The sequence below is a fragment of the Glycine max genome, chromosome 7, assembly GCF_000004515.6.
Source record: "Glycine max cultivar Williams 82 chromosome 7, Glycine_max_v4.0, whole genome shotgun sequence".
NCBI lineage: Eukaryota > Viridiplantae > Streptophyta > Magnoliopsida > Fabales > Fabaceae > Glycine > Glycine max.
In genome coordinates, this window is record NC_038243.2 from 904,082 (window position 1) to 920,050 (window position 15,969).

Sequence of the window (15,969 nt, forward strand, 5' to 3'; positions counted from 1 at the left end):
TTTTTTATTTGTTGTTCTATCTTATTGTTTTTTATATTTTGTTTTTTGAGGATTGAGAATTTGGATTGCCATTTTCTAAGGACCATTGGCCCAAAACAACTTCTTGTGTTCATCTTTTTCTTATTGGGCTCAGGCTGACCCATTATTATTTTTTATTTCATTTTGCTGTTCTTTTTTATTGTTTTGTGCTGAAATAAATTTATTAAATTATTATAATTATTATTATTATTATTATGACCAGAAAAGGAAAATTAATATATAAAAAAATAAAACAAAATTAGGTGTTGACATTGTGTCTCATACCCGTAAACCTGGTTATGTTCTATTATTAGTTACATATACATCTACACTTTTGACAAATTCTACAGTATATGTTTTAAAAAAAGTATATGTTTAAATGACAAATTATACCAAAAAAGGAAAATAAATATAAATGTCATATTAAAAAAAAGGAGAATATGAATATGTTTGATAATGCATTTCAGTTAGTTTCTATTTTTTTTTACTCGTTAAAAAATTTGTTTAATTATTTGGTAAACGAATTTTTAATAATTTCTAAAAAATTTTACTAGTGTTTTTTAAATAGGTAAATTTTACTTTTTTATATTTATTCCATTTTTTCCTTAAATATTTATTATATTTCTATTTTAATCTTTTCTATTTAAGGTAAAATTTTATTATTTTTATTCTTTATGTAATTTTATATTTTCTCGTACTTCACTTCAAGAGATAATTTTATCAAACACTTATGATTTAAGAAAATAATTTTTCAACTTTCAATTAATTTTTAACTATCACCTAACTTTTCAAATAATTTTACCAAACATTTATAATTTTAATAACAACTAATTTTTAGCTTTTGTGAAACATATCCTAAATATAAAGGTAGAATAGTATAAGCTACAATCTCATTCATTCACAACCATGAGTTGTTAATATGCCTTTGCAAATTGTAGTTACGGCTTGGGATAAAAACAAATTTTGACATCATAGGATAGTAGCGAAATGTGAGTGGCTTCCATTTCCTCTTATATTATTTGTATAATGTTTTTATAATATTGTTATTTTTTTTTCTATTACATTATTCATCTTATCTGATATTTTTATTTTTCTTCTCTTGTTACCTTTCTCTTTGATGCAAAAAATTCCTAAGTATAAATATCGTTTATATTTGTGAATTTACAAACAGAAAACCACAGTGATGTTAGGTATGTTTGCCGAAGACCAAAATATCTTGATTCTAGTCAAATATTTTCCTTATTGAAACAGTGCTTAGCACATAAAACAAAAATAACCAATCCTCAAGCATATAGGGCAAATCGGTATGTATTTGTATTTGATAGATGCCCACTTTGGACCACTTCCAACATTAGAAATTTTGGTGAAGATTTGATGAAGGTTTATCAACGAAATAAGAAAGAAAAAAAAACGTTGAGTTATGATACATTTTGAAAGATACTATAAACTAAGAGATTATGGTCGAACTGGGAGGACTTTAGGCAAATCCTCATGAGCAGAGACAGACAGAGTCTGTAGCTTGCAATCAGATGAAATGAACTGAGCATTTTCCTCCATTGAAATTTTGTTGATTAAGTGCAACAAAACTTGCTCCAACTCTTCTCCATCACTCCAGCCATGGATTTCAGCCTTAACAAGCAAAGGGTCTTTGCATATCAAGTCCCACACTGGAAAGTTCTTTCTTGGCATCATAAAGTCTCTTTCTTTGAGCCTCAAGCTTGGGCAATAGTCCCCACTACCATCACCAAGATAGATCATCCTCTTTTTACCCTCTTCCAAAATTGAATCTTGGATTCTATCTATGATTAAACCCTGAAATGGTTAAAAATTTAATAAGATTTTAGAACCATAATAATTGGTCACAAGATTCCAAATGATAGAAACTTCAAAATTGATATGAGTAAATGCATGTTTGGTTTGACTTTTCAGAATTGATTATAATTACATAATTAATTTTGAATATATTTTAATATGTTTTATTTATCAAGAAGAATTCAGAATTGATTCTAAATTAAAATAACTTTGAATAGTTTTTACATTTAATCCAAAATTTTATATTGAATTTTATTTTTAACTTGATTTTATAATAAAGTATCCAAACATAAATCACATAATTTTTCATTCAAACACATACTAAGAAGCCTGAATCCAACAATCATTTGGTAGATGATTTTTTTATTTATTTGAAACTATTTGATGATTCTAGGTCAAAATTGTTCTTTGCCATAATCAAATTCAGCGGCCACAACTCAGAGAAACCCACGATAGAGTGGCTGGTTGGTTTGAGCAGAATTTTTTAATGGCGAAAAAATTAGGAGACAGCACTCCATTGTTAAAGGATCAATTCATGACTCATGGACATGATGAGTCACGTTAGCAGCCATCTTTATAATTAAAAATAGCAAATAATACTTTCCCAGAAGCTAGAGTCAGTTAAGATCAACTTGAAAACAATATCTAAAAACGTGTATTGTTGCCAACTGTTTATACAAATCGATTTTTGAATTTTTAAACCAACAAGAGTGTTTCAATTCAGAATTAACTCTTGTATATTTTTCAATATTCACCATGATTTGGCAAATCAAAGACAGGTTCAAATTATTTTGAAAAAAATATCTTTTAACAAATTAAGAAATAAAAAGGTATACATATACATACATGTATATATATGTATATGTATTTATATATATATATATATATATATATATATATATATATATATGTGTGTGTGTGTGTATGTATATTACCTTGCACATGTTTGGAGGGCATAAACTGCAGCCATGAGAAGCTTTGTTGAAGTCATGGTAAGGTAAAATCCTTAACCTTTCTTCTTCGTTAACATAACCCGGGTTAGTACTGATCTCCGAAAAATATTCTCTTATTCCCAAGTGCTTCAGAATAGTCTCAATGAAAAACATGTTTGCATCACTCACAATCCTCAAATCACACCTGAAACACAAATGCCACCATAAATTTCCACCCCAAATCATATTTCACAAAACAGAATTTTGTGTAAGAAATGCATAGTTACATACCCTAAAGTATGAGCTGCTTGAATAGCGGGAATCACTCTGGGGTGCAAAGGAATCCTATGCAGAACCTCTTCAATGTCCTCAATGGTTTTACCATTTGAATGAAGCTCCATCATCATCTTGTCCTATAAATCCAAAACCGAAACACAAAATCCTCGGCTAAGTTATTCATGCCTATAAGACAATGCAGTATGCAAAGTTATATTTGAAATATAAAAAGGACTTTTGAGAACCATGGTATTGAAAAAACAGAACATGTGACAAGACACCAAATGCTTCTTACCATGAGAGAGTTCCAAGGCATGGTGGGAAGAAGCTGGTTGAACAAATCGGTGAAACCCAATTCGTCGATGACCCAGTTGTCACTGTCGACATCGACAATGGTCTTGTCAAAGTCGAAAACAACCACAATTCCAGACATGATTTTTTTGGAGAATGAAGAAAATCTCAATGACCCAGAAGAAGAAAACTGTTTCTCAAGAATAAGACTCTATTTGGGTGTCTTGGTGGTCTCAAGATCGGCTCTTGGCTTGGTTTTGTAGCGCAGGATGAGAAAGGTATTTATAGTGTATGTAGGTTAAGCCTAAACCAAAAACCCCAAAAGAAAAAAGGAATCTTTGATTTCAAAGGAATATTACATTGCACCTGGTAGAGGAGAAAAGGAGGCCATGAAAAACTGAAAAACCGAAAAGATGTCATTTTGCCCTCATAGAACAAATTTCTGTGTGGCATTTCAAATTCAATTCTTACCGTTGGATGTGATGAAATTTAGGTGGGTCAAAGGATCGGAGGGTGAGAAGAAAAGGAGGGAATAAAAGGGAATATTCCAGAGGGAGAATTGGATGCATTTATGAAACGCACTACTCCTCCAACAGGTGCAGCCAATGAGAATATTCTGGGTATAGTCCGGTTCCACTTATCTCAGAAGGTTAATTCTTTTTTTATGGGAAAAAAAATTCTCAACCCCAAAGATTAATAATAACTCATGTAATTATTTAATCAATTGAATTAAATCTTTGATCCATAGTATTTTTGTGATTGCATGAAATTCTGACTATTAATGGAAATAATTTTTTGGCAGAAAATTTTTATTTTCATTAATGAAAATAAATTATTATATAAATTAATGGTTGTTTGATAGGCTGAATATGGTATAGATAAAATTAGATAAGATAACTATTCTATTATGTTATAGATTATTACGTTATTTTTTCTAATAAGATATGGTTAAAAATAATAGATTTAAATGTAATTATGGTTTTTATATTTTATTCAATTTGTAATTTTGATTTTTTCATTTTAAAATTAAAATATTTGATGTTTTGTTTTTTAAAATACGTAACTTTAGTCCTTTTACTTTAAAATATAAATAATTAGTTTTTTATTTTAAAAAAATTATAATTTTGATCACATTCTCAATTTTGTCTAATTTTATATATTTTCTTTTGATCCAATTGAACCATAAACTTAACATATTCATTTAAGGTATTATGAAGCAATAATTTAATTAATTATAAAATAAAAAATAAAATGTAGGAAAAATTATAGGTTTTCTAAAATATGAGAACCAAAATTGTAAATTTTCTCTCAATTTTAAAATAGATAGATCAAAATTGTGGATTGAGTAAAATAGAGGGATCAAAATTACATTTAAGCCAAAATAATATAATAGACGAAATTCTCTCTTTAAAAAGGATAAATTATCCCCCTTACTCTCATTCTATATTAGATTTATATATAATAATAGTAATATATTAGTTTATAACATATATATATATATATATATATATAACAATTTTATATATGTAATAATTTTGACTTGTAAATTTAAATTATATTATTAATTAATAAGAATTAAATGACTATTATTCAAACAAAATTTAAGTAAAAATATTTGAAGAATAGTTATAATTTTTAAAAAATTATATAATTATTTTTATAATTTTAAAAATGCTAACTACATAAATATTTTCTATCAAGTCTCTACTCACAGAAGTGAGAATACTGATAAGTAGAGATTTGGCCATTTTCAATTAGCTTTGAATTATTTGTCATGTTTAAATAGATTTATGAACTATTTTTTTGTTCAATTAGATATTTGAACTTTTATTTGATTTTTAATTTAAAATAATTGATAAAATTAATTAAAAATTATCAAATAGTTCAAAAACTCACAAATTAATTTAATTGTTTTTTAGCAATGTCATTTTTATTAATATTCAATTTAGTCAACCTTCAAGCCCGTTTAACAATTTAGATGGACTCAACAAATTGATGTCCATATATCGAGTAAAACCGTGAAATTTCATTTTTGTTTTTCCATAAAGCTGATATGGATTGGCGGCGTACAATATGGATTGGCCAATCTTTAGTGGATTTATGGATTGACCAATCTGTATGAGGCCCAAACAATTTTTTTTTCAAAAATATATTTTACAAATTAATTTAAAATTAATGATTATACGTTCTAATCAATTAAGTTAATAGGTCAATTATATTATAAAATAATTAATATTATTATATATAATAATAAAGTTTCTATCATATATTTAATGCACATGCAAATTTAGATAATAAATTTTATGATAATTAATTTTGATATAATAATTAATTTATTTACGTATAAATATGTTGTGATATATGGGACTGTTGTTATAGGCATCCGACACAATTGCTGTACACCAACCTTTGTAATAGTTTCCATTTAACCTTAATTTATAACATTTTTTTGTATTTCTCTACTTTACATTACTCATCTTATCTCACATTTCTTTTTTACTTTTATCCACCTTTGTCAGTGTTGTATGTTTTAGTCAAATAATTTCCACAGTAAAATAATGTAAAACACATGAAAATAACCAATCCGCAAAGATCTAGAGCAAACCAGTATTTGTATTTGATAGAAATTATAGTTGCCCATTTTAGACCATTCCAACATAAGCAATTTTAGTGAAGCTTTCTTGAAGGTTAATCAACGAAAAAAGAAAAACCCTTTTGAGTTATGATACATTTCTTGAAGGTTAATCAACTAAGAAATTATGGTCGAACTGGGAGGGCTTTAGGCAAACCCTCCAAAGCAGAGACGGACAGAGTCTGTAGCTTGCAATCAGATGAAATGAACTGAGCATTTTCCTCCATTGAAATTTTGTTGATTAAGTGCAACAAAACTTGCTCCAACTCTTCTCCATCACTCCAGCCATGGATTTCAGCCTTAACAAGCAAAGGGTCTTTGCATATCAAGTCCCACACTGGAAAGTTCTTTCTTGGCATCATAAAGTCTCTTTCTTTGAGCCTCAAGCTTGGGCAATAGTCCCCACTACCATCACCAAGATAGATCATCCTCTTTTTACCCTCTTCAGAAATTGAATCTTGGATTCTATCTATGATTAAACCCTGCATTGGTTAAAAATTTAATAAGACTTTAGAATCATAATAATTGGTCACAATTAAAAATACAAAGAAACTTCTTAATTGGAATATGAAGCTTCCATCCAACATCTTTTGGTGGACAATTCTTTACATATTTTGAACTATTGGTGGGCCTAGGTCAAAATTATTCTTTATTTTCTATTTCAATCAAATCCAGTGGGCTCAAATCAGAGACAAAAACCACGATAGAGTGGTTGGTTGGTTAAGCAGAATTTTCGTAATTTTTTAAAGAGCCAAAAAATCAGGAGGCAGCACTCCATATATTGTTATAGGATCAATTCATGACTCGTGGACATGTTGAGTCACGTTAGCAGCCATCTTTATAATTAAATAAAAATAGCAAAGAATACTTTCCCAGAATCTAGAGCCAGTTAAGATCAACTTGAAAACAATATCTAGAAACGTGTATTGTTGCCAACTGTTTATACCAATCGAGTTTTGAGTTTTTAAAACTAACAAGAGAGTTTCAATTCAGAATTAACTCAAGTATATTTTTCGTTATGATTTTAGCAAATCAAACACGGCTCCACATTATTTAAGGAAAAAAAATCTTTATCAAAAGATAAGTTAATAGATCAAAAAAAAAAATTAGTTGAATTTACCTTGCACATGTTTGGAGGGCACAAAGTGCAGCCATGGGAAGCTTTGTTGAAGTCATGGTAAGGTAAAATCCTTAACCTTCCTTCTTCATTAACATAACCAGGGTTGGTGTTGATCTCTGAAAAGTATTCTCTTATTCCCAAGTGCTTCAGAATAGTCTCAATGAAAAACACGTTTGCATCACTCACAATCCTCAAATCACACCTGAAACACAAATGCCACCATAAATTTCCTCTCCAATTTAGATTGTTAAAATAAAATTATAAAAAGAAAAAGAACAGAAACAGAATTTTGTGTAAGGATAAGAGATGCATAATTACATACCCTAAAGCATGAGCTGCTTGAAGAGCTGGAATCACTCTGGGGTGCAAAGGAATCCTACGCAGAACCTCTTCAATGTCCTCAATGGTTTTACCATTTGAATGAAGCTCCATCATCATCCTGTCCTATAAATCCAAAACCGAAAAACAGAAGACTCAGTTATTCATTTCATTAAAACCATACATTTTGCAAATTTAAAATTAAAAAATAAACAAAAAAGGACAAAACAGAGTATTTTAAATAATGACAATTTAGATGCAATTCTTGGATATTTTTAGTATTGTTCCCGCATTAGAATTAGTGTTTCACGTCAATAATATCAAAGTGGAAAAGTCTAATTTTGATTGAAGAACAATACTGAGAACATGCGACAAATTGCAACCAAGTTTTATCTACTGAAAAAAGAAAAACCCAAAGACGTGACACCAAATGCTTACCATGAGAGAGTTCCAAGGCATGGTGGGAAGAAGCTGGTTGAACAAATCGGTGAAACCCAATTCGTCGATGACCCAGTTGTCACTATCGACATCGACAATGGTCTTGTCAAAGTCGAAAACAATCACGGTTCCAGACATTTTGTTTTGAAGAAGAAACCTGTTTCTCAAGAATAAGGCTCTGTTTGTGTTCTTGTTGGCTTGGTTTTGTAACACAGAATGAGAAGGGTATTTATAGTGAACGTGGGTGAAGAAATTTAAAAAAAGAAGAAAGGAATCTTTGATTCCAAAGGAATATTACGTTGCACAATGCACATGGGATGGATACTTCCTGGCCGGGGAGAAGGAGGCCATGAAAAAAGAATTTAATAGATATATATTGGTTAACTTTTAAAATAATTATTTAAAATTATGAGAAGATAAAATTTATTAACTTTTGTTAAAGTAATTTTTAAAATTAGTTGACTTTTAAAATAATTATTTATAATAAAATTGAAATTTTGTTATAGATAATTATTTATAATAAAATCTGTTATAAAATAATCATCTCATCATAATATATCATTTATAATAAAATTTGTTAACTTTTAAAATAATTATTTTAAAGAAAATTATACAAGAAGTTAATGTCTATACACACATCATCAGTTAATCTCAACTCATTATTTATAACAAGATTAATTGGCTTTTAAAATAATTATTTTAAAATAAATTACACAAAAATTCAATGTTTATATAATTTATACTATCATTCAATCACAACTTACTATTTATGATAAAATTTTTTAATTTTTAAAATAATTATCTTAAAATAAACTATCATGTGATTTATTTTTGAGATAATAATTTAAAAGTTAAGTAAACTTAATATACATTACACAATGCGCATTGATTGAGGGATACTTCGTCCTAGGAGAGAAGGAGGTCATGAATAAAGAATTTAAACACTTTACTTTATCATTCAATCAAAACTTATTGTATATGATAAAGATTTGTTAACTAAAATAAATATTTTAAAATAAATTATGATTTTAAGATAATTATTTTAAAAATTAATAAATTTATTATACATTATAAATTATGATTAAATGATTATATATAAAAAATTTACAACATTACTGCATAACTTTTTTTCTCACGAAAAAATTGAAAATCAAAAAGTTGTCATTTTATTTTAACCTCATTGAAGAATTTCGGTGTGTGGCGTTTCAAATTCAATCTCAACCATTGGATATGATGAAATGTACGTGGGTCAAAGAATCGAAGGGTTTAGGGCCAGAGAGGAAAACGCGGGAATAAAAGGGAATATTCGAGAGGGGAATTAGTTGCCTCTCCTGACTGTGAAATGCACTTCTCCAACAGATACAGCCACCAGAATATTCTTCCGCACAAGGTTAATTCATTTATTCTCCGCTCAATATAATACTAACAGATTTTACTCATTAATGCATAAATTAAAACGTATAACAAATTTTTTAATGCATAATTTATGCTATTATAAATTTTAATAAGTCAACATTTTTAAACAAGTAAATTATACTAGTACTTTAGATTTGTTGTTAATTTTTTTTAAAAAAAAAGAGAAATTTAATTTAAAAACAAAGATGAAAAAGTAGATTAAGACAGATAAATAGTTTAAGAAATAAGTATACAAATAAAGATAAAAAAGAGTGTGATTTGAAATGATTGTTGAGAATAAAAAATGTCTGAACTAGTTGTGAGATTAGATTAAATTTGAAATTAAAATTAAGAAATATGTTTAAAAAATAAAATAAAAAATACTCAATATTTGATATTGATAACTTTTAAAAAAAACTAAGAGATAGTTATAGATTATTCTTAGAGATTTTTTAGGAAAAAATTAAGAAATTAATATCTAAATACACTTGTTAATATTTGGGGATTTTTCTGTGGATGTTAATTTGCTTGCAAAACATGTGCAGATGAAAAATGGAGCTAAAATTGTTGAAGTCTACATCGTGTTTGAGTTCTCTTTCGTTTGTCGCTTTGCGAATGGGAGGTCAAAATTCAAACTTGGAAGGTCCCCCGGAAACCATTGCTGCCAACAATCTTCTTCCCTTCCACATTCTTTCTTTTAATTCATTCATTATTTCCGAAAAAACTTTCATTTCTACATGTTACTTTCAAAGCAACAATTGATAAAAGTAAATGAGAGTTCAGCTAAATATAATTTAAACATAACAATATATATCAAGATGTAAACGCGATAGTTTTTTCTTCGAATAGTTAAACTTAACTGACAGACATCTCTTGTACTTTTCGAAAAAAAAAAAAAAACCAGACATCTCTTGTAAGAATTGGAATATATTTTCCAGTTTTAATTTCTTTCACATTTACCGGTTAGTTAGACTAATGTAAACAACTAACTGGTCAAGAGAATATTTTTTATTTGTTGGATTGATTTTTAGTTAATTTAGTTATTCAATTCATATCTGAGAAAATAATAACTTATAACCTTTTCTGTGTATTTATCATATATGATTTTAACTCGTGTAAAAGAAAGATTAACAATACTCTTTCTAATATATTTTTTTTTTATTAATCATGCATATATATTTCCTACCATTGACTGAAATTGACCATAGAAATTACAAGTTTTTGTGGGTTTAATCTCTTATTTAACGAGTCTGTCCCGTAGATTGTTGTTGTTTTTAATATATTGTATCTAATAGTAAAAAAAAATATTATTAGTCTTCCTCTGAATGAATAAATAGTATTGAATGCAATGAACTAAAGGAAACATTTGCCTAATCAGATCAGACAACATACGTGCTCTTCATTGGATCATGTCCCAAATACTTAGTGGATTTGAGTAAGACTCAAGAGATACATTTAATTATCATCAAGATGTTTGGATTGTAGTGTTATCCAAGAAAGAGAGTTCATGATTTAGTATTATACTTTTATTATCTTGTCATCTCCATCTTTTTTTGCTTCGTCACATCTTATATCATCAAGACAAGATAGTGTTTCTCTTTATCATTGGTGGTTTTGACCTACTAATGGATTTATTCTGCCAGTTTTTTTGCGTCTTAAATTTGGTAATCCGCTGATTTGTATATTAGAGATTATATTACCATTAGTTGGTGATGACAAAACAGGGGACCCCATATGCTTGTTGTTTTTGTACGTGCTAGTGTTTGTTTGCATCAGCATTTTGATTAAATTAAATTGTTGAAAATTGATTTCATGATATGTTTGGATATTTTTATTTTAAAAATAAGTTATTAGTAGAAATAAGAATAAAACTTTGGATTTAACACCAAAACTAAAAATTGATTTTATATTCAAAATCAATATTCTTCAATTATTTTATAACTAAGATTACATTAATTTTATTTCAACGTGATTTTAAGTAATTCAATGTTAATTCAAATATACACGTGCATTACCAATTTTGATTTTTTTATTGTAAATTGATTTTTACATACTTGTTTTTTATATTGTGTATCACCAGCCGTGACTGTCATCCATTGCATAGTACTTTCATATTATTGACTTCAATCGTCACTTGTTGCATGAATTCAATATGTAATTAATTCGTGATTAGTATTCTAGATTATTTTGTAGAAACAAAAACAATCTTCTCAAACATGGTATTGAAATGGTTTTTGAGTTCCTGACTCAAAAAAAAGGATCAACTTGCGTTATTCTATTCTCATAATTAAATATTTCTATCAACAGGTGGTAAGTCTGAGTTAAGGGATTACATAATTGCTTAAATTTAAAATTGATTTTCGAAACTGGTTGGAAGGAGAATCTTCTGTTGCTGTTTTAAATTTATCATGAGGGGGATATTCGATCGTAATATTTTTTCATTTAAGTAAATTTTGCATAAGAGTTGTTAATTGCGAATTCAGTTTAACTTATTTTGAGGGAATAATTATTTGTTTATTTGAAATTTTGAGAAAGCTTAAAAAGACATGAAGTTTATTTAATATTAAAAAATGTCTCAAAAGAAATTGTGGACACTGGGTTCCTTTAACTAGATCGCCTTTTGAAAGTCTAATAGAGTCGTAGCTAGACATCCTAACTTAGATTCAACAACAGAAGAAAAATTTATGCGCATGGCCTACCTTTGGGTTTGCAATTTAATTTACATTGTTTGTTCTCCCCAGCATCAAGTGAAATTATTAGGTAGTTTGAGATATAATCTCCACCAATCTTTGCATGATACTTATTGAAAAATTTTAATTTATAAGAAAAATTAATTAATAACCCTCAACTATATGTTTTCTAAAGATTAATATGAATAACAATAATTCCAGACCATCTAATAATTTCTTCCTTCATTAAACTATGGTGCAATCTAATATTTCAAACTTGTTTAATACTAATTTTCTGATTTTTCATTTTTAAATGTTTCAACTATTATATTTAATTTTAAAGTTATTTTAAAGTATTTAAAACAAGTAAAAATAAAAAATATATTAAGTTTAATTAAATAAAAAAGTGAATACTTTATTGTTATTATATATATATATATATATATATATATATATATATATATATATATATATATATATATATATATATCAATAAAATGTCCAAAAGCATTATTTTTATTTATGTAAAAAAATTATCAATTTTTGCTCTTATTCTTATAAGTTTTATTTAATAATGTTTGAACATTTATTTATTTATTTTATATTTTATTAGTAACATATTTAAATTTTGATAAATGTAGAAACACATTTTTTAACTTTCTCCTTTGAACACTCATTATTATTATTTTTTTTGGAACAACTCATTATTAGTTGAAATTTATTTGGAACGAAGGCAGTACCAAATATTTCAAGCACAAGAAGCACCCAACTCAAGACTCACAAGTCACAATCTTGATATCTTTGATATACTTTACATGATGTTATAAGCATTGTTATTATTATGGGAAACATTAATAATATTCAATCAAAATAAACTAAGTTTCAACAAATAAACTAGAGAACATGTCTGAGTGACACTTTAATATATATAAAGCGCGCATTTATGCTATTGTCCTCCAAAGAATAAAAGCCATCCAAGTGTTCAATAATGTCACAGGGAGATGGGAACGATTTGAAAAGAAGAAGAAATATTCCTTCCTTCTTAAAATCATTATAATCACGGATCGACGATTAGAAAATATAGTTTATTTTAAGTTGTTTGTGATTTTTAAAAAATGAAAAATATTCTTCTTTAATTTTACTGTTATCTTTAATATATTTATTGAGGAAAATAAAATTTATTAAAAAAATTACAATCAAAATATTTCATAATTTTTTGAACTATATATATATATAATAAACCATCTTGAGCAATATGGTTTTTCTTACAACGTAAATACTACTAACTGATACGTATAAACGTTGATTAATTTTTTTTTAAAAAGCTGTCAATATATACCTTAATTTTTAATACATTTTTAATGTGATTTCAAATGAAAAAAACGTTAAATTTTGTAGTACTGATTATAATCATTACCAAACGTGTTAATCAACTACGAAAATGATCTCGACCATGTTAAATATTCAAAAGAATCTTAATAACAATTACGAGTATGTTTGAATGTGTTGTATATTTATGTTCAACTGAAAAATTATATACTTTCTAAAATATAATTGTCAAATCAAGTATGTTGAAACTTTGGCTTAAACGTCCGTTGCATTTTAACCAAAAACGACAGTTGCGTTAAATTTAATTCCAACACAAATATATTTTTTTCATATCTGATTGGAATAAAATTATCTCAAATAAGATATCTTTTTTAGAAAATATTCATACGTGATGTATATACTTAAAGAATATATACTGGTCATGAAGACCATTTCCTACCATCATCTAAGAGGTGGCCTGACGTTTGAGGGCATGGAGCTAACGAAGTCATTTGTGATTTGCCAAAATACACAAACTAAAGATCCTACAAATTTTTCTAGCAGGTTTGTTTGGATTAAATGCAAAGCAAAGTGTCACAATTTTAGTTGCCTTTCAAGACACGTGGTATCCATAACACGGTGCTCTTAACTCTTACGTACATAATAATAATAATACCAACCGAAACAAATCATTCTTCAACATTATTCGTAATTTCGTACGTGGTTAACACAACATGCATGATGCATTGGAAACTCCACATGGCACCATTCTTGGTCTGTTTCATGCATGCCACAAACTAATGTGATGACTGACGAAGTTCACGAGCAAGCATTTGCAATCAATTGTTGTCCACTTCCCCTTTCATCTTTTTATTGAGTATGTGGCTGTTGATTCGATACTAAACTACGAGCTCCGTTTCTTCCACTTATTTTACTTTTTCTGAAATGTACGTGTCTTGTAAGGTTCTAATTCAAGCCAAGAAATCCCAACAAGAAAAAAGATAGAGGAACAAATCCTTTCTTGAATGATCTACTCCTTTTATTTATTCATTTGGTTTTTGCTTAGTTACCCTAAAGAAATAATTTCAATTTTCTACACCCCAAGTCTCACTCAATATCATGAGTCTAGGCATATTCGCTCATCAGTTGAGTGACAGCTATTTAATTAGTTCGGTAGAATATCACGGAATTAAGAACCAAATAATAATCAGAAGTTTGGCCTTCACACTGCTTTATGATGTGCCCTAAACTTCTTCTTTTTTATATTTTTTATAAATATGCAGTACTAAGAGATGACAACAAAAGAACATTGCCACCAGACGTATGTTCGCTTAAACTTTAAATCAAGAGGGGCGTATCATATGACAAGACAAGAGATAAGTTTTTACAAAATTCAATAGTTGCAAGTGTATACATTTTTTTCGTTCCGATGCTTTTGGGTGGCTATAGGATAGGTTTGGTAAAAGTTTTTGCACTTGGGATTCAGGGGGGAATAGGTGGTATAGTGTGGTACTCATTTCATAGTTAATAGATTATAATCCCCATTTAGGGTGTGTAATGTTGTGAAGAGAAAAGAACCGAAGACAATAGGTGAAATGAGAAAAAAAGAGAAATTGAGTGAATATTAAAGTTATTTGATGGAAGTGAAATAGAATAGAATAAAAATATTTAAATTAAAGTGAGTTAGTAAGAAAAAAATAAAAATAAAAAAATTAATAATTTATAAAAATATTACTCTATCCTTGTAGTTAAAAAACTCTCACTAGGAGAAGGACTAATCAAGAAACAAAGTAAATAATACTTATTTATTCTCAAATCTCATCATTTTTTTAAGAAATTTTTTTAGTGAATCCATATTTTTTTTTCAAAAAATTCCTTCCTCTTCTTTCATACCAAACCACTCCTTAATCATATTTTTCCTTCTCTCCCCTCCTCCTCCCCTTTCTCTCCTTAATATCAAACCACTCCTTAGTCATTTTATAAGTAGGAGTGAACCTAGAGATTATAATATTTATCTTAGAAGTATTGGTAATTATAGTAGTTAATTATCTTAGAGTTATTGGTAAAAAAAAAATGTTCTTTAAGAATTTATTTTTAATAGATTTAATTATTTGTTTAATTCTTATTATTACATAATCATATGCTTAAAAGTTACATGCTGAGTTTATAAGAAAATATTAAGTTAAATTCTCGCATAATACATCTTAGGAAGCATATACGTGAAAATATCATTAGAAAGTAAAAAATTCAAATTATGGTGGTTAAAAAAAATATCCTTTTTAATTTCTTTTGATTCTTATTATCTAAATTCAAAGATTAATATATATATATATATATATATATATATATATATATATATATATATATATATATATATATATATATATATATAAATATAAAGATTAAAAGGAATAATTTTTTAAAGTATAAGAACTAAAATATAAAACTTAAATGCCTATAAAGATATTAACCTCCTTATTTGTTATACATCTCATTTTTAATTTGGGATGTTTGTATAATTTTATATACATATTTTTTATTTCACTTATTATACATCTTACATTTTTCTTTTCTTTTTCTTTCTTTTTTCACATTTTTTTTCTCTGCCTTTCCTTCCTAAATTTAACAAAGCATTAATTTCTAACAAGAAAGAGGAATAAATTAAACCACCCTTCGACATCATTAACTAAACTTGTTTAACATATTCCTGGTAGGCATGCATGTAACTGCAGTCTGTTTAACATATGTCAAGTTCTTGGG

General features: G+C 27.4%; 2 protein-coding genes across 2 annotated transcripts; both read right to left on the reverse strand.

Annotated features, from left to right (window-relative positions):
- Positions 1-1,310: 1,310 nt before the first annotated feature.
- Positions 1,311-3,757, reverse strand: LOC100782134 (inorganic pyrophosphatase 2). Its single transcript, XM_003529891.5, has 4 exons — positions 3,334-3,757; positions 3,054-3,175; positions 2,766-2,967; positions 1,311-1,830 (listed from the first exon to the last, which is right to left on the reverse strand). The coding sequence occupies exons 1-4, from the start codon at positions 3,469-3,471 to the stop codon at positions 1,474-1,476; spliced, it is 819 nt and encodes a 272-aa protein (XP_003529939.1). The 5' UTR covers positions 3,472-3,757; the 3' UTR covers positions 1,311-1,473.
- Positions 3,758-5,926: 2,169 nt separating this feature from the next.
- On the reverse strand, positions 5,927-8,037 carry LOC100785878 (inorganic pyrophosphatase 2-like). Its single transcript, NM_001254485.3, has 4 exons — positions 7,838-8,037; positions 7,404-7,525; positions 7,082-7,283; positions 5,927-6,443 (listed from the first exon to the last, which is right to left on the reverse strand). Exons 1-4 carry the CDS (start codon positions 7,973-7,975, stop codon positions 6,087-6,089), a joined length of 819 nt encoding a protein of 272 aa, NP_001241414.1. The 5' UTR covers positions 7,976-8,037; the 3' UTR covers positions 5,927-6,086.
- Between the last annotated feature and the right edge of the window lie 7,932 nt (positions 8,038-15,969).